Source organism: Phasianus colchicus, chromosome 2 (assembly GCF_987193195.1).
Source record: "Phasianus colchicus chromosome 2, bPhaCol1.hap1.1, whole genome shotgun sequence".
In the NCBI taxonomy this organism is placed as follows: Eukaryota; Metazoa; Chordata; class Aves; order Galliformes; family Phasianidae; genus Phasianus; species Phasianus colchicus.
In genome coordinates this window covers 46910344-46931367 of record NC_143437.1, presented here as the reverse complement: position 1 = coordinate 46931367, position 21024 = coordinate 46910344, and the positions used below count along the sequence as shown (strand labels likewise).

The window sequence follows — 21024 nt, the reverse complement described above, 5'->3', positions numbered from 1 at the left end:
AATTTGTTCTGTCAGCTCTAATCCTTAGCTTTACAGATTTATTCTTATTCTCTCCCAGTTGGACTCCCTTCTTGTCAAATGCATGCATCATTTCACAAGCCTGTTAATAATTATTTGTGCAAAGTACAGCCTTAAATCCTTTGCATTAGGTGTTCTATATACTTATTTAACTTCAGCACAAAAACAAAAAAAAACCCAAATGCTAAAAGCAGCAATGGAATAGCCTACTAACACTTGAACAGACATTATTTTGTATTACAGACTTCAAAATGTATAGCTTTTCTTGTAATGTTACCTGGAACTTTTCTATATCACTAATATACTTCTAACTTGGAAATACTGTTTGCTCAGGCAAAACTTCAGTTTACCCATTTTCAAAGTTTTTGATTTTTTATGTTTTAATATTTAAGCACAAGGTTGCACTAGCATTTTGCACTGATGTTTTACAGAAAAAAGGACTACATACAAGATTTTAAGTGCCTCAATTCAGTAAACCTGCAAACATAACATTTTTACTATATATAGTAATTTGCAAGCACTGCTGCTTAAACACTTGAATATAATCAACTTGCTAAAAGACATAAATGATTTTATTTGAAGTTAAGTCATATACATGCACATCTATTAGACAGGCCTCCCAAATACTGCTGTCCAGTAACATATTCTCCCACTATGAACAGGTAATGGAGTAGAAAAAGAAAGGCAGAAGAAGAAAAGGGGGAGAAAGAAACCCTCAGCAATTTGCAGTGCTGTAGCTTTTTTTTTTTTTTTTTTTTTTTTTGCCAGGATTCCATCTGCCAGAAGAAGCTGGCAGCCACATCAGCTGGATCTAAATCTGTGGCGTAGCAGCCAGAGAGAATATTCAGGAGTAAGGTCATGAGTATATCTGTATTGATTTGTAAGTTAATATTATACCTATAGGGGTCCAACACTCATTATAAAAAACTAATCTATTTTTTGTCACTTAAAGGTGAACCAAAATATAAGTTGAGGCAGCAACTGTGATTACTGTAGCAAAAGGGCAACAACTGATGGAATGAAAAAAGTGTTCATCTCAGCTCTTTTAATGCCTTTATAGAATAGTTCAACGTTATACAGCTGTATTCAATTTACTGTCTTCTCTGTGCAGCAGAGATTAGTTTTGTCAACAGTTAGCAAGCAGTAAAATGCTTCCACACCAAGAGTAAATTACATTTGACCAAGTAGCTTTATAAAACATTTACAAAATCTCTAAGTTGGGAGCTTGACAAGATTTCAGAATTGTAAGTACAGGTATATACAAAGCAATGTTCCCAGCCTTATCTTTCCAAGTGTGCTTTTACCACCCTTCTATAATCAGAGTCTTGTATGTCTATATAACAATAAAATATTCCTTTAGAATTTTCATGGCTCACAGAACTGATGACCAGCTAAATCCAAGAGGATTTAGGATCATGCCATGATGAAAGAATCACTGTTTCACAGAATCGCAGAATAGTTTGGGTTAGAAGGAACCATTTAAGATCATCTAGCTCCAACCCCCACTATAGACAAGGATTTCATCCCTAATGTAATACATGTTTACTCCACTTGCAAATAAGTTTACTTGCTATTTATTTTCAATTTTCATAAATCTATTACATTTTCATCTACTTAAATAGATTAATTTCAGAACAGCATTTATTTCCACATTCCACTTACAGAATTACATTACAATCCATGTACCAAGTTTCTTTCCTTTTTCAGTGACTAAGACTTCACTTAAGACACTACTTTAAAATCTGCCTATGTCAGAAATTTTATAGCCCTCTTACAAAAATGAACTTCAGAGAACCACCAGTGAAATCACACTAGCACGTCAGTATACAATGTAACATTCAGTGACCCAGCTTGTTTTATTTGAAATTGGAATTGGGGTTAAAAGAGGTACAAACTTGTTTGAGGGCACAAAAATAAGTCCAAAGGCCTTTTTGGTAGTGGCCTAGGGCATCATATATTTTTCTCTTAAGACTATAGACTTTCCTTCAGATACCTATTTCTCTGCCACAAGAAAACTATACTCTGTAGCTAATATATGAAGATCCACAAAAGTATGAATTGCCATACTATGTGTACCATACATTTCCTACATTCAAGCCTTCTTATCTTTCTCTCCCTACCCCACCCCCAACCCCCAAAAACCCAACAAACAATGGCTGGACAGAGATTGAAAGCATCACAGATACACTGAAGTCAAGGAAAATTTTTTTGTCAAGCCTTTTCTAACATACAAATCCCAACTGCCTGACAGCAATCAGTCAAGAGCAGAGTACCAGACATTTTCTTTCCTGCATCAAACCGCTTTGACAAAAAAAAAAACAGGAGGGAGGCATCCATTAAAAAAAATAGATCAGTTTTGTGATTCTGAAGAAACACCTCAAGTGGGACTGTGAGAGCAAGTGATGACAGAAAGCAAGCTTTTGCAGGCAGTTCTTCCATGGCACAACAAATTCATCATATTATCTCACCAGAAATTCTCATTAAGAATAATACATTTTGTGACGCTGATGGCATAATGCAAGTATTGTGCACAGTACTTTATTCTACATATTTTGCTTCTCAATCCCTGTGCAAATAAAGAAGCCCCTTTATAGAAGAAAGCAATGTTTTCAAGAGATTTTTTTTTTATTTTGAATTCTACAATATGATTTTAATGTATGCTAATGTTATTGCTAAAATGAGGTACTGTTATGCAAACCCAAAACAGTCAGCATAGTTCTAAAGTAGTTGCACTTCTCTAAAAGCACAAATTCTTCCTCCTCACTGCATACACATTCACAATGCCACTTCTCCACCTCAACCCTAAAAAACCCAAACACAACAAGAACAACAGAAGCCAAGAAAAAATTTAACTGTGAAATACATTTGTCAGAGTTTGACCAATAGTTCTCAGGAAAATGATTTTATACAGAAAATCCAGTGTTACATAAGCAGTGGAAAATATTGATAAAAGTCCTAAACTTCACAAAAAAATACATATATTTTGCTGTACTTTTAATATAATTTGTGCTACTGCTTATGGGAAAGTATTAGAAATGATATAGAAATGATAGACATCTTTAACCAGCCATTTTGAAATCTACTGAAAAGATTTGCTTTCTTTACTGCAGACCATGTCTTTTCCAATAACCTGTTCAAATTAGATAAGAAAAATCTCGAATGTGGTTGTGTTACAACATATATCAAAATCAATTATAGCAAATTATAGTATTCCCCACTGGAATTTAATTACGGAAAACTCAAAGAATAAAGTTTATTATATTAATATGTAAGCAGGCTAATTGTTCCAATTAAGGGAAATATTAAGTACAAAAAGATGGACCGTTATCTTGAGTGTATTATTATGACAATAAACAGCCTTCTAAATTAATCTTTACCTTCCCTTAGTCTACTGCATTATTAAGTATTATGTTCTTCAGAACTTTGCACAGCTTTAACAAAGCACAGCATCAAATCCTTAGATGAATGAGAAACACTGATAAAAGGTTTTCTTTTTAAATAATTAGAACTATTTCTATAACCTCACACTATCATTATATGTCTGTAGTTATATATGTTATATGTATATATGTATATATATGTATATATGGGATTTAAACGGGCGCAAACCCTGAAGAAACCCTTGATCGCCGAGGATCGCCGCTTCGGAGCTGTTTCAGCCAGAGTCGCAGCGGCTGATCGCGAAGAACACGTGGATCTCGATCGGTTCCCTCTTCCGGGGGTCCCCGAGACAACAGAGAAGCCCGGCAGATCTCGCGAGAGCGGCTGACGCAGCGGGGGCGTTGCCAGGGCAACGCCTTGAAAAAACCTCCGGGACGCGTCGCTGCCCACCAGGGCGGAGAGGAGAGGCGTTATCACTGTGAGGTAAGTGGCAGGTGCGGGGTCACCCATTAACGACCTGGTAAGGGGGCGAGGGCAGAGCCAGCACTATCAGCAGCAGGGTGGGGCTTATCGGTCACGCCCTGTTAAGGCTATTCTAGTTGTGCTAATTAGTCTTCAGGTTCTCCATGGCTCCACCCCGGCGGAAGGCTACTGTCTCTAAAAATAATGTGGGGACCCAGACAGAGGCCCCCTGCACATGTAAAAGAAAGACTGCCAAGAAGAATGCAGAGGTGCAGACTGAGGTCCCAAAACAACATGCTAGTGTGCAGGTCACTGGCTGTGATGAGTGCCAGAGCCTGGCCCTTGCAGTGCCAGGCGATGGAGGCAGCACTTGTGTAAGATGTGACCAGCTAAAGGACTTACTTTGCCTTGTGGTCAACCTGAAGGAGGAGGTGGAGAGGCTAAGGACCATAAAGGAATGTGAGAGGGAGATTGATTGGTGGTGCCAGTCCCTATCAGCCCCGAGATCTTGGCACACAGCTGAGGCTCTGCGTGGAGCGTGTCACTCCCTGCCGCCTTGCAAACAGGTAGTAGAGGGGAACCGGCAGGTAGACTGTGTTCCTGCTGCAGTGCAAGGCAATTTGAGAGCAGAGCAAGGCAATCTAAGGGAGGAGGAGGAGTGGAAAAGGATACCAGCTCGGCGAAGTGGGCGTCCTCCATCCCGACCATCCTCGGCTCCCCAGGTGCCTCTGCAAAATAGGTTTGAGGCCCTGAATCTCGAGGGAGAGGTGAGTGAGGGGGTGGAGGGAGGTCCACCTGTAAGGTTGCCTCGGGCGAAGCGGTCGACCCCACGCCTCAAGACTGCCTCCGCCCGGAAGGACAGAAGGGTGGTTGTCATAGGTGACTCCCTGCTGAGAGGAACGGAAGGCCCTATATGTCGGCCTGACCCTACCCGTAGGGAGGTGTGCTGCCTCCCTGGGGCAAGGGTCAGGGATATTGCTAGGAAACTTCCTGGTCTGATTGGCCCTTCTGATTATTACCCATTATTGATAGTTCAGGCTGGCAGCGATGAAGTCGCTGAGAGAAGCCTGAGGTCTATCAAGGAAGACTTCAGGGGACTGGGGCGGGTAGTTGAAGGAACGGGTGTGCAGGTGGTTTTTTCTTCCCTACCTTCAGTGGCAGGGAAGGATACCGAGAGCATCCAAAAAACCCGCCTCATAAATAAATGGCTAAGAAGTTGGTGCAAGCACAGGAACTTCGGTTTTTTTGACCACGGGGCAATTTACTCTGCGCCTGGCATGATGGCTGCGGATGGAAGTAGCCTGTCTCCAAGGGGTAAGAGGATCCTAGCCCAGGAACTGGCAGGGCTCATTGAAAGGTGTTTAAACTAGGTATGAAGGGGGAAGGGGACAGAATGAGGGCCACTGGGGTTGAGCGGGTAGTTCGTGGCTCAAAATGGAGTTCGATGGGTGAAAAGGGTGGAGTTCAAAGGGATGGAGAGAGGCAGGGGGGTGCTGCTTCCCTAAAGTGTCTATACACTAATGCGCGCAGCATGGGAAATAAACAGGAAGAGTTGGAGATCTGTGTGCGGTCGCAAGGCCATGATCTCATTGCGATCACGGAGACGTGGTGGGACAGCTCGCATGACTGGAATGTTGTCATGGAGGGCTATGTGCTTTTTAGGAAAGATCGGCTGGCGAGGCGGGGTGGTGGAGTTGCTCTTTATGTGAGAGAGCAGCTAGAATGTATTGAACTCCACCTGGGGGAGGGTGATGTAGCAGTGGAGAGCTTGTGGGTGAGAATCAAGGGGCAGGCTGGTATGGGTGACACCGTTGTGGGTGTGTACTACAGGCCCCCTGATCAGGAGGAGGAGGTTGACGAGGCCTTCCACAAGCAACTGAAAGTAGCGTCGCAATCCCAGGCGCTGGTGCTTATGGGGGACTTCAATTATCCAGATATTTGCTGGAAAAGCAACGTGGCCAGGCATGCGCAGTCCAGACGGTTCCTGCAATGTGTCGAAGACAACTTTCTGATGCAGATGGTGGAGGAACCAACGAGGGGAGGGGTGTTACTGGACCTTATTCTCACAAATAAGGACGGGTTTGTTAAGGAAGTAAAAGTTGGGGGTAGCTTGGGTTGTAGTGACCACGAGATGGTGGAGTTCAAGATCTTGAGTGGAAGGAGCAAAGCAAAAAGTAGGATTGCTACCCTGGACTTTAGGAGAGCCAACTTTGATCTCTTCCGGGACCTACTTGGAGCTATCCCGTGGGCTAGGGTGTTAGAAGGTAAGGGGGCCTGTGAGAGCTGGTTGGCATTTAAACAGCTCTTCTTCCAAGCCCAGGATCGGTGCGTCCCTGTGAGCAAGAAATCAGGAAAGGGTGGCAGGAGACCTGTGTGGATGAGCAAGGAGCTCATGCACAAACTCAAAGGGAAAAAGAAGGTCCATGAAATGTGGAAAAAGGGTCTGACCACTCGGGAAGAATATAGAAATGTTGTCAGGGCCTGCAGGGATGCGACGAGGAAGGCTAAAGCCCACCTGGAATTGAATCTAGCAAAGGTGGTAAAGGATAATAAAAAAGGTTTTTTTAAGTATGTTAACAGTAAAAGGAAGACTAGGGAGAATGTAGGTCCCCTACTAAGTGAGGGGGGTGTTCTGGTAACGGGGGATGCTGAGAAGGCGGAGATACTGAACGCCTTCTTTGCTTCTGTCTTCAGTGAAAAAGCTCCCCCTCGGGAATCCCAGGCCCTGGTGGTTAGTGAGAAGGTCTGGGGAATGGAAGACTTCCCTTTAGTCAGGGAAGAGGCGGTCCGAGAGCACCTAGGCAACACCAATGTTCATAAATCCATGGGACCCGATGGGGTGCATCCACGGGTGCTGAGGGAGCTGGCAGAGGTGATTGCTGAACCGCTCTCTATCATCTTTGAGAGGTCTTGGAGAATGGGGGAGGTGCCTGAAGACTGGAGGATAGCCAATGTCACTCCGGTCTTCAAAAAGGGCAAGAAGGAAGATCCAGGTAATTACAGGCCAGTCAGCCTCACCTCTGTCCCTGGAAAGGTGATGGAACAGATTGTGCTGGATGCCATCTCCAGACAACTGGAAGAAAAGGAGGTTATCAGGAGTAGTCAGCACGGGTTCACCAGGGGGAGGTCGTGCTTGACCAACCTGGTAGCCTTCTATGATGTTGTCACTGGCTGGGTGGATGGGGGGAGAGCAGTGGATGTAGTCTACCTTGATTTCAGCAAGGCATTTGACACTGTCTCCCACGACATCCTTATAACGAAGCTGAGGAAGTGCGGGATAGATGAGTGGACAGTGAGGTGGGTTGAGAACTGGCTGACTGGCAGAGCACAGAGGGTTGTCATTGGCGGTGCAGAGTCTGGTTGGAGACCTGTAACCAGCGGTGTTCCCCAGGGGTCGGTGCTGGGACCGGTCCTGTTCAACATCTTCATCAATGACCTTGATGAGGGGGTAGTGGCCACCCTCAGCAAGTTTGCTGATGATACGAAGTTGGGAGGATTGGCTGACACGCCCGAAGGCTGTGCTGCCATTCAGCGAGACCTGGACAGGCTGGAGAGCTGGGCAGTAAGGAACCAGATGAAGTTTAACAAAAGCAAGTGTAGAGTCTTGCACCTAGGGAGGAATAATTCCATGCACCGGTACAGGTTGGGGGATGACCTGCTGGAGAGGAGCTCTGCAGAGAGGGACCTGGGTGTCCTGGTGGACGACAGGTTGGCCATGAGCCAGCAGTGTGCCCTTGTGGCCAAAAAGGCCAATGGCATTCTGGGGTGCATTAAAAGGAGTGTGGCCAGCAGGTCGAGGGAGGTGATCCTCCCCCTCTACTCTGCCCTGGTAAGGCCTCATCTGGAGTACTGTGTCCAGTTCTGGGCTCCCCAGTACAAAAAAGACAGGGATCTCTTGGAAAGAGTCCAGCGGAGAGCCACAAAGATGGTGAAGGGCCTGGAGCATCTCCCCTATGAGGAAAGGCTAAGTGAGCTGGGTCTGTTTAGCCTTGAGAAGAGAAGACTGAGAGGGGACCTGATCCAGGTCTATAAATATCTAAGGTGTGGGGGGCAAAGTGGCGAGGCCAGACTCTTTTCAGCAGTGTGCGGAGACAGGACAAGGGGAAATGGCCAGAAGCTGGAGCATAGGAAGTTCCGCACCAATGTGCGCAAGAACTTCTTTACAGTGAGGGTGACGGAGCACTGGAACAGGCTGCCCAGGGAGGTTGTGGAGTCTCCTTCTCCGGAGATATTCAAGACCCGCCTGGACGCCTACCTGTGCGACCTGGTGTAGGGATCCTGCTTTGGCAGGGGGGTTGGACTCGATGATCTCTGGAGGTCCCTTCCAACCCCTACGATTCTGTGATTCTGTGATTCTGTGATTCTGTGATGTTATTATATGTACTGTTATTACATTAGCTGATCAAATCATTACCAGAGATGCAAAGAGCAATGTTAACCTACCAAAGTTGCCTTCTGCATACTTCAGACTTTCTTCAAGCTTTCACATTTAGGATAGCCACCATATAAAACATCGAAACTTAAAAGTTTGAAGTCCTATGTTAGACTAGATTCCATGGCCCCCATGTCAAGTCTTCAAAGAGCACAAAGTCAAAAGCCATTTTGATGGAACTAAGCAGCAGCTGTGTTTTTCCCATACTGCTGTAAATGAGCTACTTCCAGATTACGAGTAACAGCAAAAACTTAAAATATCTACGTGTATGAAGAAAAGACCTGAAGAGGCAGGAGGCACATGCAGAGAAAGTCTTCTTCAATGCCTCCCAAAATTGTCTCTAGAAAGACAATATGGATAAAGACACAGTATATCATACAAACTGGACCAGCTACTTTAACTCCATCTGCATCCTATAACAACACTCTAAATGATGCTTCTCCAAATATGATCACTTGAAGAGCTGCCTCTGAAGGCACTGAGAAGAATTTATGTTCAACATCAGAGTTCTAGCATATATTAGTAGTAACAAAATATAGTATTGGGAAGGCAAGAGCTGAGAACAGAAATAAAATTGAACACTGCCATCACTGATGCAACAAATACCAGGGCCATCTGAACATTCTTTCAGTTCCCAGGTTTTGTAGGTTTTCCTTTTGGCTGTTGTTTTGTTTTGATGTTCCAGTTTGGTTCTTTTTAATTGTTTGTTTTTACAAAAAATAATATCCCTAATACATTCTATTTTCTTTATGTTTACATACAAAGAGAAAAAGGCTGACTCACTGCTTGTAATGTTGACAAAAAAACAACTCAAGTTTGCCTTGTTATATATAATTTTCCAATACTGAAGAAATTCATACCAAATGCTAAGGATTTGAGGATCCCAGCCACTGATAAAGTCCCCTGAACTAGATTCATGAGTTCCTGTCAGACATCTTTTAAAACTCAAGGAATAACCACCACCCTTTGGCATCAGAAGACACTCAAGTAGCTTACTCTAATACAAGTAGAATCATAGAAGCCTTAGAGTTGGAAGGGACTTTTACAGATGATCTAGTCCAACTCCCCTGCAATGAACAAGGACACAGGGACATGCACAGCTAAACCAGACTGCCCAGGGCTTGATCTGGCCTCGCCTTAAGTAGTTCAGGCTGAATGTTCGGTCTTGCAAGTTATGTAGCAGGACTTAACAAAAGTTGACAGATGTAAATTTCCCACAGGAGACGGACAAATCATTACTATCATTACTAATGTGGAAAGTCTGCCATACTGAGAAGGCTTAAAGACTAGAGGTTGAATTATGCCCATGAATGTGACAGCTGGCCATTATGTGGCTCATAGTTCTGTAAAAATCACTGATGTACAGAGAAAACAGCTAATCAGAAAATAGAGACAGGTTTCATAGTAATCTGAAGTTCCAGGGCAGTAGGACTCTGCACTTCAGTTCTCTCTCAATACCAAATGCAGCAGCAGAAAACATGCAGTTGTATCTCCATCAACCACATGTAAGTTGGGACTCACAGTGCATCGTACAGCTTCAACGAAAAAATTTGTAAGGAATTAAATCTTGTATGAATGAAGTATTCACTTCCGCACCAAATCAAGACTACTGAGAAGTTTTTTTTTTTCTTGCTAACTAATCAAAACAAAATAGAACTCCTAAATATGCCGTCTAGTGAATCACCATTGAACAACATTTTCAAGACAACAGGGGAAAGTATTATATGAAATTGTAAAGGCAAACAGACCAGATTACTTCATTCTGATCTCCAAAAATAAGCTATTTTTCAACATAAGGAGATAGCTACGTGTCACATATTAATGTGTATTACTGACTTTACAAAAACAGAAATATTTAACTTTTCAGAAGTATCATTTGGATTCTTCGTTAGCTATACCATAATCTCATCCCAAAACACACAAAGTGGAAAAAAAAAAAGCTCATTAAATAGAAGTTGGAAATGAAACAGTGGTATTGGTACACAAAAAAAGGGAAACGAGAAGTTGATGATCATGTTCTCTCAAAGAAAAAACAAGATATCCTGTATGTCCTTCTATTATCCACAAAGTGGCAGAATTGGTCAGCTTATAAATTCAGCTACATGGAAGGAAGAAGAAGTCTCCTTGCAACAAATGCCTGCTAATATGTAGTGTGGGTAGATTTACAGAATCTAACAAAATGAGGTTTGTGTCATAAAAGTCAAAAATCCTATGTGCTAGTAAAAAGTAAATACAAAGGGGATTTCTCCACACACACTGCAGGGTTTGTGTTTGAAATACAATGCTCAAGTTGCTGTTGATAGCGGGGTATAAAACCAACAGTACTTAAAACAGTTTTGTAACTCCAAATTGTGCACTTTCATGCTGAGGAAGACTATTTAAATCCCACAGCATAAAAGTTGAGATATTAAAAATTAAACTGCTATCAATGCATTCAGTGATCGATATGCAAAGCACCAGTACACAAAACACTTGATTCTATTTTTAAACTATGCTTCTTGTTTTCGTCTTCAGGCTATGTTACAAAGCAAGTAAAACATTCATTTTGGCAATAAGACAGAATCACAACCATTTTCTGAGAAAAGATGCAAGTCTTTAATCACAAGACAAGTTTTCCATTTTCTACATAAAGCTGAGGTATTTTCAAGTCTATTCAAGTGACAAAAACTGCACTGTCATTCACTGAAAAAATATCCTAGTAATGAACAAAACCTAGTTCACACACTAAACCGCATATTTAGCAAAGAGGTACAAAGACACTGACTTGTATAGTAAGTCACGCAAACACAAACCCCACGTATATATCATTTTGTATTCTTTTTCAGGCCCCTACACACTGCTCCTCTGTCTCCTTCTCACAGTTAAGGAGCAGTGGCCAAGCTTGTCATTACACTGGTTTAATATCTTCTAACTTCTGTTTAGTAACTAGAACATGGAGCAGCTGCGAAACCCACACAAATGCGACAAGAACAAAAGGCTAGAAAACTTACAAAACTAGCTTGTTATGTACTGCACTTCTGACATCTGCCATTGATTTCAACAGATTTGTTATACATTAACATGTTCACCAGTCACCAGGTCATAAAAGACTTGTTTAAAATTATTCACTATCTGTGGTATTATAGGCTGTAAATGGTTATGTATCTATCAAATTACTAAATCTTTTTAACAGTTGATGAAAGACTCAACATGAGCCAGCAATGTGAGCTCGCAGCCTAGAAGGCCAACTGTATCCTGGATTGCATCAAGAGAAGTGTTACCAGCAGGTAAAGGGAGGTGATTCTGCCCCTCTACTCTGCTCTCATGAAACTCCATGTGGAGTACTGTATCCAGTTCTGGAGCCTCCAACACAACAAGGACATGGTCTGCTGGAGCAGGTCCAGAGGAGGGCCATGAAGATGACCACAGGGCTGGAGCATCTCCCCAGCGGGGACAGGTTGAGAGAATAGGGGCTCTTCAGCCTGGAGAAGGGAAGGGTCCCAGGGAATCTTATAGTGGCCTTCCAGTACCTGAAGAGGGCCTAGAGGAAATCTGGGGAGGGACATTTTATAAGGGCATGTAGCGACAGGATGAGGTGAAATGGTTTTAGACTGGAAGAGGGTAGATTTAGACTAAATATTAGGAAGAAATTCTTTACGGTGAGAATGATGAGACATTGGAACAGGTTGCCCAGAGAGGTTGTGGATGCCTCCTCCCTGGAAGTATTCAAGGCCAGGATGGATGGGACTTTGAGCAACCTGGTCTAGTGTGAGGTGTCCCTGACTACAGCAGGGGAGTGGAAACTAGATGATCTTAAAGATCCCTTCCAATACAAACTATTTTATGATTGGATTTGAAAACAAAATCATTTGAAAAATTGCCCTGACCTTTTGACTTCAACTCTTCAGTACAATGCAAATACTGCTTTTCTTCTCTATCAAGACATTTCCAGGCATTTCCAATTGGGTATGCAATTTTAAACCCAAGCATATAGAGTTCTAGAGAAAATACTGATAAAACTTAGGTAATTGCTTCAGTCCTTTAGTAAATTTTGACTTCATTTCTCCATGAAGAGCATTTTTTCAGTTTGTTCAATTATTTATTTTCTTTTATGCAAACTAATTTGAAAGATACTGAAAGTTCCTACAAAGTACAAGCCGGCAAATTGAAGAATCATTACTACATCATATTACCACAAGGCTCAGTTTTAGTATTTAATATTTTAATAATTTATGTTTGATTAGTTAGTTATTCTTATGAGAACGTCTTAACCACAAATCATAAGTTATTTAAAGGATATAATTAACAAGGTACCTAAAATCCTTGCAATATTCCAGAATACTTATCTCCTTACATTTAGTAGTTAATGTACAACACAAAACTGACCCAAAGTTAACTACTTCAAATTCAAGTAACATCACACCCATTAGAAGCAGTTAACAGTAAGAGCTCTAAGCTATTAAAAGCAGCTAAACAGAATTATTCAGCAACGAACTTGTTCAATTCTCTTAAGTTCAAAATAAAATTTATTGCCTTCTAATGAGATCACGCTTTATTTTATAAAGCTTTATGTTACAAATTAGTCAAAGGAATACTGACTTGACTATTTGAAAGCACAGGTGACAGTTATCAAGCATGACGTAAACAGCTATGGCAATGTATGGCTCTGGGATCTTAACTGTCCCAGCTACTTCTATAAGTTATGATGATAGATACTTGAAAATTACTACAAGAATAAACCTTTGTCTCAGAAACTTCACTTTCATTGCTCTTGATAATATGGTGTTTCCACCACATATTTTAGCAAGCCATTCATGGAAATACAGTAGTCAAACTCAAATTAACAAGTAGCACTTCCACTGAAGTGACGCAGATAACTAAACTATTTCCTGGTCATTTTTCTGCTAAGAACACACACAGTTCAACTCCCTGTGATAGGTTTTGCTAGTGAGAACACCACATTTCACAAAATCACAGAATTGCTAAGGTCATCTAAGGGAACTCTAGAGGTCATCTGGTCCCATCCCACTGTTCAAGCAGTGCCACCAACAGCAGGTTGCTTGGGACCATGTTCATGTGGCCTTTGCAGATCCTCAAGCAGAGAAACTCCATAAACTCTCTAGGCAACCTGTGCCAGAACTTACTCACCCTCACAGTAAAGAAATTTTTCCTCATGTTCAATCAGAAGTTTCTGCATTTTAATTTGTCAGTTCCTTCTCATCCTGGGCACCAGTGAGAAGTCTGGCTCCATCTTCTTTAAACCATCTCTTCAGATACTTGAACACACTGATCAGATGCCCCCTGGACCTCCTCTTCTCCAGACAGAGGAGGCCCAGTTCACTCAGCATTTCCTCATATATGAGAGATGATCTAATCACCTTTGGTGCTCCCGAAGAGTGTCCAGTGAAGGGCTGCATGTCTCTCTTGTTCTGCAGAGCACAGATGCAGCCTCACTGGGGTTGAATAGAGGAGGAAAAGAACTTCCCTCAGTCTTCTGACAACACTCTTCTTAGTAAAGCCAGTATGTACTGGCCTTCTTGACTGCAAGGCTACACTGTTAGCTTATGGTAAGTTTGCTGTCAGTGAGGACCCTCACACCTTTCTTCATGGTGCTATATTTCAACACGTTAGCCCTTGTTCTGGTGCATGGAGTTATTACTCCCCAGGTGCAGGACTCTGCACTTTGTTCACTGCATTTCAAGAGGTTCCGTCTCTACCCATCTTCCCAACCTGCCAAGTTGTGGAAATCAGGTTTGCCCAAACGATCTCTGAACTGATTTTTCTTGGGAAAGAAAATGCATTCCTTAAACTAGAAAGCAGATTGATGCATTCAGAGCAAAATGATGGTTTCAAAATTCCTCTTGGTTTAAACAAAGATATCCTTACATCTCAGACTCTAAACCAGCTTCCAACAGATTTACACATAATCAGAATCACCTCCTCAGATACCCATTTTAAAGCTTTAGTTAGAAGCTGTCATCCAATGCTTTTCTTCAGGCTATAAAGACAAATTTTACATTTACACTTTACAAGGAGCTACAGAGGTAAGAGAAAAGTCATTTAAGAAACAAGAAGAAAGATGAGGTGGGAGAATTATGTTTGGATACACCACTATATCTCCTATGGATGGACAACTCTTCTTAAATTAGAGGTGAATTTCATTTATACTACATACACCCTGACACCTCCTTGGTATGCACAATGTGTTTTGTGATCAATAGTTTATACATAGTGATCACAAAAACAACTTCAAGAGAGACTTGGAATCACTTAGTCTTCTACCCCATGAAAACAATCTCCATCTATGTCAGTCCCGACAAATTTGTTTGTAACCTGCTCTTTTTTTCAAGTCTAAGGTTACTCCATAATCCACCCAGCAGTCTGTCCAAGCACTTTGTATGATAACACATTAGAAGGTTTTATATAAATATTTAAGCTTTCCTCCTTCTTGCTATCTATTAAAGCCTATTCCTGCCCTATTCAGCAGAGATGCAAGTCAGACTATTCTGTGTTCTTGCTAGGCATCTCTGAGCTCTGACAAGTCCAGCTCAGAAGCAGATAGCTTAAAAGCTGGCACAGCATTCCAGTTGAAACTGTACTCATTCTGGAGGAAAAAAAAAAAAGAAAAAAAAAAAAGGACTACTTCCAAAAACTTGTTAACAAAAAGCAAACAAGCAAAAAACAGCAAAAAACCCATCAATTTAGCAGAGATATGCTGCATATACTCATAAGCACTTTTGATCATAACAGTCTATAACTCAAGTCCAATGTACATTTCAATTGTGTAACAATTTATTAATTGTACTGCATCAATAAACCCAATCTTTCATTTTCACAGAGTGATAGTGGCATGCAAAGCAACAATAATCCAACCCCTACCGTTCTCGATTAAATTTGAGTGAATGAAGTATAGCAGGTCTCTTCTGACGTAAGTTCCACAGGTGTAAGGTATCATCAGCCAAGGCACTCACAAGAGCTCCCTGTTTAAAATAAAGTTTTACTGAATTTATTTCTAGAACTCTAGAAACACTATTAATAACATCATAGAAGAAATATTGCAATTTGCTACCGATATTAAAATATTTACAAGCATGCATGTTAAAATCATAGCACAGATAAGTTTCATATAGTAGTAGCAGAATAACTGATTTGATCGCAGCATTCAACCTGGTAACATTTCGTTGTTGTGCTATACTGGAGAGTAATTGGGAAGAAGCTTTTTCTGGAGTGCATGAGTTTCCTCATGCACATAACTGTAGAGAAATAAAGTAATAAATTCAGCAGCTAACATCTACATGCTGACAAATTTAGTGATATTTGACTTCAGCATCCCTCTGAGCTAGAGATCCCTCTAAAAATCTGGTCCCTAAGTAGCTCAAGAACAGCACTGCTGCCAGGTCTCAGCTGTTACGTCTTTCAAAATAAATGTGAAATTGCTGAGGGATCAGAGATCTTTTCTCAGCTCACATCTAAAACGATTGCTATCAAAGTAAAGTTAACAATCCACTGAGATTGTTGGTACTATTAAAAGTACTTTACTTCAAGGGATGACTTGCAATATTTACTGACAGGAATACATATATTACTGCAAAATTTCCTGCTTGTAGCAGGAGTACTGTAGAGATTAAGTCATTTTCAAAAGTTAGTCAAGCAATGTCTACGATTAAAAAAAAGTTACCTTGTTATTAGTGTTTAAAACAAGTGATTCTTAGCTTGACTGGTATCTGTATTTTGATCTTTGCTTAGTGAGAAATTGAGGAACACATAATGCATCTTCTCTAAATTACAGAATACAGACATCAATTTACTAACCTCATTAATCAGGAACTGAAGCTGGATTACTGCAGCTCCACTGTCATGCTGACAGTAACATTCAACTCCTGGCCGACCAAAGCTGAATTGTTAACATTAAGGAAAAATTGATGCGTGCAATGTAGGAGAAAGAAAAACACTGAATAGTATTACTGATGTTGACAAACAGGCTAACATCCTGCTTCTAGCTTATACACTTTAGATGTTTAACCACATAGATCTTAACATCAAGAAAAAAAATCCATTCATAAACATAGTAACATAAGGAGTAGAAAGGTCCACTTTATTTATCCCCACGGAATAAGAAAATTACATATAAAGGCTCAACTTATATTTATCTAATGGATCCTTTGTCAATGATAACACAATAGAGAATGATGAGGCAGTTATTTTAGTAGTGTTAAATATCAGGACTAGTATGAAAGAAAGTTATTTAAATAAGCCTCATAACCAAATGATCAAATTCTTTAAGTGCTAAAGGAGATTTCTCTGCTTTTGAAATGCTACTTACAAATGAAAGAAAAGTTGAATAATGCAAGGAATATTAAAAGAAAATGTGCTATGGCAGAGATAAAATAAAAATCAGTAGCCAAAAAATGGAGGAGTCAATGGTAAATTATGTATAATGTAAATTTCCAGGATATCTGTATGAAGATTTCCTGGATTCACACCAACTATGAGATAACAAAAGTGTGCTCATTTTTCCTCTCATGCATAAATCAGTCCTTTACTTTTATAATGAATACCAAACAGAAGTAACAAGAGATTCTTCCTAATCTCCATAGTTGATTTGCAAATACTTTGTATTTTCAATTTTGTTATCCTCTTTCTGCAGACATGAAATTAAGGCAGCTTTCCAACCTCTAGGTGAGAGAACAGAAATAACACACATCCAAATGAATTATGTAAAACGGTCAGTATATAATCATTACAGCACAAACAGGGTTCCTGGAGAATATTTTGCCGAAGAGCTGAACACCTACAGTTTTAAGCAGACATCTTGGGAAGAATGGAAACCATTTCAAAGACATATGCAAATCACTGAAAACATACAACTTGTTCTGTTACTAAACACTAGAAATTAACAAATCATTACAATTCTCATTCAGCCTTCAAGTCTTCCATTTACTGAGAAATTGTTGATCAAATTGAAGTGGATACAAATACCCTTTAAAAAGGTATTTGTTACTTATTTCATTTATATGTGTATGTGCGTATGCATATATATACAGACATTCACATCTACCTATACCTAGTGTGAATACATCTATCAATAGATCTATATATGCTATAGACAGATAAACGCCTTCATACTAGAGACAGTGGAAAAGCAAAAGTAACTATTAGGTTAGATGGAAGTTAAAAATCACAAGCATCTCCTGCTCAGTGTCTGAACAGTGAGACAAAATGCAGGCAGAACTACAGTGGAAAGAAGTCTGCTTCAACACACCTCACTATTTTACTTTTTAAACTTCCACTACTTTCTTCTCCTAACCTAATGAATCTGTGTAACATCCAGCCAAGTGATGAGAGAGATATTAAACAGATGTTGAATAATCCAGTAAACTTAATTCCAGCTTTCTTCCCTGAATAGAAGCAGTAATTTAATTTTGTTTTCGAGTGGAAAGGCTTAAAGAGTCAGCTTGCATCAGCTGTTTTTTTTCCCCTTTCTGTATTTTTCATTCTTATCAATTTGGTTTCTGTAGAAAGAAGTCATCTGTGTTCCACTGCCAGCTAATAGCACTTAAAAAATAAATAAATAAGCTTAGAATTAACACTTCTCCCTCCCCAAAAGGATACCTTCCTTTACAAACTCAGAATACTTTTAATGTACAATAATGCTTTTGCAAAAAGACTGGAAAAAAAAATCCCCACAAGGACGAACAAAATTTTCAGACTATTTACTTCAGCCATGCTCACACTTCTGCATTCACTTGAATTGATAACTACTTGCAGTAAAAGACAAGCAATTTCTAAAGGTGAAATTCAGATGTATACAGGAACTGAATTTTAAGACTTGTCAATCTCCTTTGAAATAGTTTTCTAACAAAAGCTTTCCCAAGTATCTCCCCAGAAATTAGTTTCCAACTTAAATATGTAACAGTTATTCTTTCACCACGCACAATTTATTTGGAGTTGAACCTTCATAGCTACCTTGCCTCATGACAAGAGAAGTATGACCCAGAAAAACACAGAAATCCAGAGATTTTTTGAGTTACTCCAATCTTCACAAATTTTATCCTTCACATGTTGGCTTCAAGAATTGTCTCCTGCAAGTATTTCTAGAAGCATTGTTACCAGTTAATATAATTTTCAACAGTAAGAATGCTTGAACTTTTGACCAAAAATCCTTTAGCATTTTCCAGGGCATATGAACCAGTTTCCACAAATCAATACATTTGCAACATTACAAGTTTACAAAAGTTTAAACATACAGAGGAAGTTTTTGCTTTTTGATAAGTGAGTGAAAAGATACAGATCTGAAAAACAGACTTCAGATCTCTTATCTCACTTACCGTTATGAAAAAAATAAAATCAGTCATTGCAGGAAGTCCATTTAGTGCTTTCAACCAAGGATTATGTTGCCTTCACTTCTTCAACATGGTAGCTAGAATTACTATTCTCATCTTGAATTAATATCATCATCCTAACCATCATTAATCTTCTTTTCTAAAGCAATGCAAAGTCTCCCAGTTTTCTGAATTCAATACTTCAATACTGGGTGTGGAAGGATAAGAGAATAGAAAAGTTCACTTGGAAGGGACCTTCAGAGATTGAGCCTGTCCAATTCCTCCATATCTTTTTGTGTGCGTGCTCAATTACAAGAACTTACCATACTAAGCAGTGACTTTACCACACAGCAGTTCCTGAAACAGGCAGAGACTGTAATGGATAATGACAAGATAGGCAAAGCATTTTCATTCTACAGACAGGAAAAATTCCCTGCCAAAGGCCTACGGTTGCTGTAGAGAAAAATAGTATGCTCTGAGCAGCTTTTTTGTTTGTTTTCTTTTAAATCAAATACCAATCCTTTCTCTTCTGCTTCCAAGCATTTCTTCCCACTATCGCTATTCTGTCTATTAATCTAAATATGAACAAAAAAGTTTAAGAGCTTCTCAGCAGTAGCTAGGGCTATTGCTTCTGTGCTCCCCGATGTGATAAGGAAATTGACACCAGTGAACACTAGCATTTGTCTCTAGTGCACCTTCTACGAGAAAGCAAGCAAAAGACAAAAGACAAAAGGCTTGGACAAGTGAAGGAAGCAATAAGGTACTCATGAACTAACATCAGTGTTCACTTCCCAAACAGCTAGCACAGGTCATATATTAGAAAAGCATAGGAACACACAAATATAACCTTACCAACCTTAACTTGTGGCAAGAGTTCCAAAATGTATTTTTGCCATAGATGTTTCACAGAGTTACCCTTGCTTTTTTCAATTTTCCACACAGACAGAACCAAAGCATTATAGTTTGTTACTGTGTTTTAATGCTGCTAAATTCTGTTTAAAAAACAAAAATCAAAAATCTTAGTATTGTAGCTTGTCTGCATGGGAACAACTCTGTGCACATCTGCCTAAATTTTTTTTGAAAATGAAAACAAATTCCAGATTACATATGAAAGCCTCAGGAGGCTTTTCACTTTTTACTTCTGTCATGCATGTAGCTCTTTTTCATATTTGTTTGAATGTTAGGCTGCTTCTTCACATGTGGTTGACCTGTCTGACACTGGAAACAGTTGCAAAAGCCGTAGCTATCAATTCAATCCCTAGCATAAACTGCTCATGAATACAGAATCATATTTATAACAATTTCCTTTCAAATTGTTCTCACCTTCATATTACACTGCAATAAAGTTTTGATAGTACAGCACAAGATATGGACTGTATTCTTGTATCAGATTTGTCACCATTCCAACCGCTTGGGATTACAAGACAAATACAAAACTAGCAACCTTTAAAATTTGTTACCAGATACTCCTCAAAACTCTAGCAGTAACAATTCACAGTATATAAACATTTGGCAATTGTGATACAAAATACAGATCTACTAGAGAAAGATACATACCACTGATCTGAAATATGCACAAATCAGTAAGGTTGCTTATTCCCTCGTCTACCAGTCTATAGCACAGAGCTTTAAAGCGCTGTAGATTACATTTGCATATTTTAAAACAGCCATTTCTAAACAATGTTTTACCACTTTGCTTAGTCTGTCCCCCACTTATTTTTCTAGACAGCAAAATCACCACTTACTTCACACACAGTGTTGTGTGTACCTCAACTGCGGCCCCCAAGAATTACCATAACAGAAAAATACGAAGATGGTGAGATTTCCAAACTGTTCTGAGCATATAATAACTACAAGCCAGTCTGGGATTACTCACCATTGCCAATGTCTTGATGCAATCCAACTACACACAAAAAACCAAGTAGTTTATTTATGGTAGCCTCAAATTCGATGTACACTCCTGGTGATGTATAGTCCTCGAAGCAGTAGAGGATCAGCTTTGATTCATTCAACCTAACTGTTAGATGATCCTACCTGTGTCTAGATCTGATCAGTACTATCGCTTTCTCATACAGAAGTACGATTTCTCACAGAAACATTTTCAAAGAACAGTGCATCAACACACACAGACAGTAAAAGAGTTATTTGCAAAGTGGCAAAGTGGCACACTTGACAGTGTTACAAAACTAGTTTTTACCTTTCACGTTCATTTAATACCAACAAATGTGACAAAATAAAAAGTCTCAAAACATTTTGGAGAGAGTTTTAGACTTCACATCAAGCCACAGGCGAGAGCATACCACCATTTTTCAAGAACAGAAAGATTACAGAATTTCTTTCCAAAAACTGCGGCCTTCATAACTGCTCAGACCTGCTGTGTTCACACCTCTCACATAAGCAGGTCTTTTTTATTCCCTATGTTTCACTATT

At 39.9% G+C, this 21024-nt stretch overlaps 1 protein-coding gene across 8 annotated transcripts in view; it reads right to left on the bottom strand.

The window, feature by feature from the left end:
• Positions 1-21024, bottom strand: part of STXBP5 (syntaxin binding protein 5) — a 111738-nt gene that overhangs the window by 65716 nt on the left and 24998 nt on the right. For all 8 annotated transcript variants that reach the window (XM_090135560.1, XM_090135562.1, XM_031612242.2 and 5 more), the window contains 2 exons: positions 16085-16166; positions 15152-15252 (listed from right to left, as the gene is read on the bottom strand). In XM_090135560.1, the coding sequence (XP_089991686.1) occupies positions 15152-15252; positions 16085-16166 (183 nt within the window). The remainder of the gene's footprint in view (positions 1-15151; positions 15253-16084; positions 16167-21024) is intronic.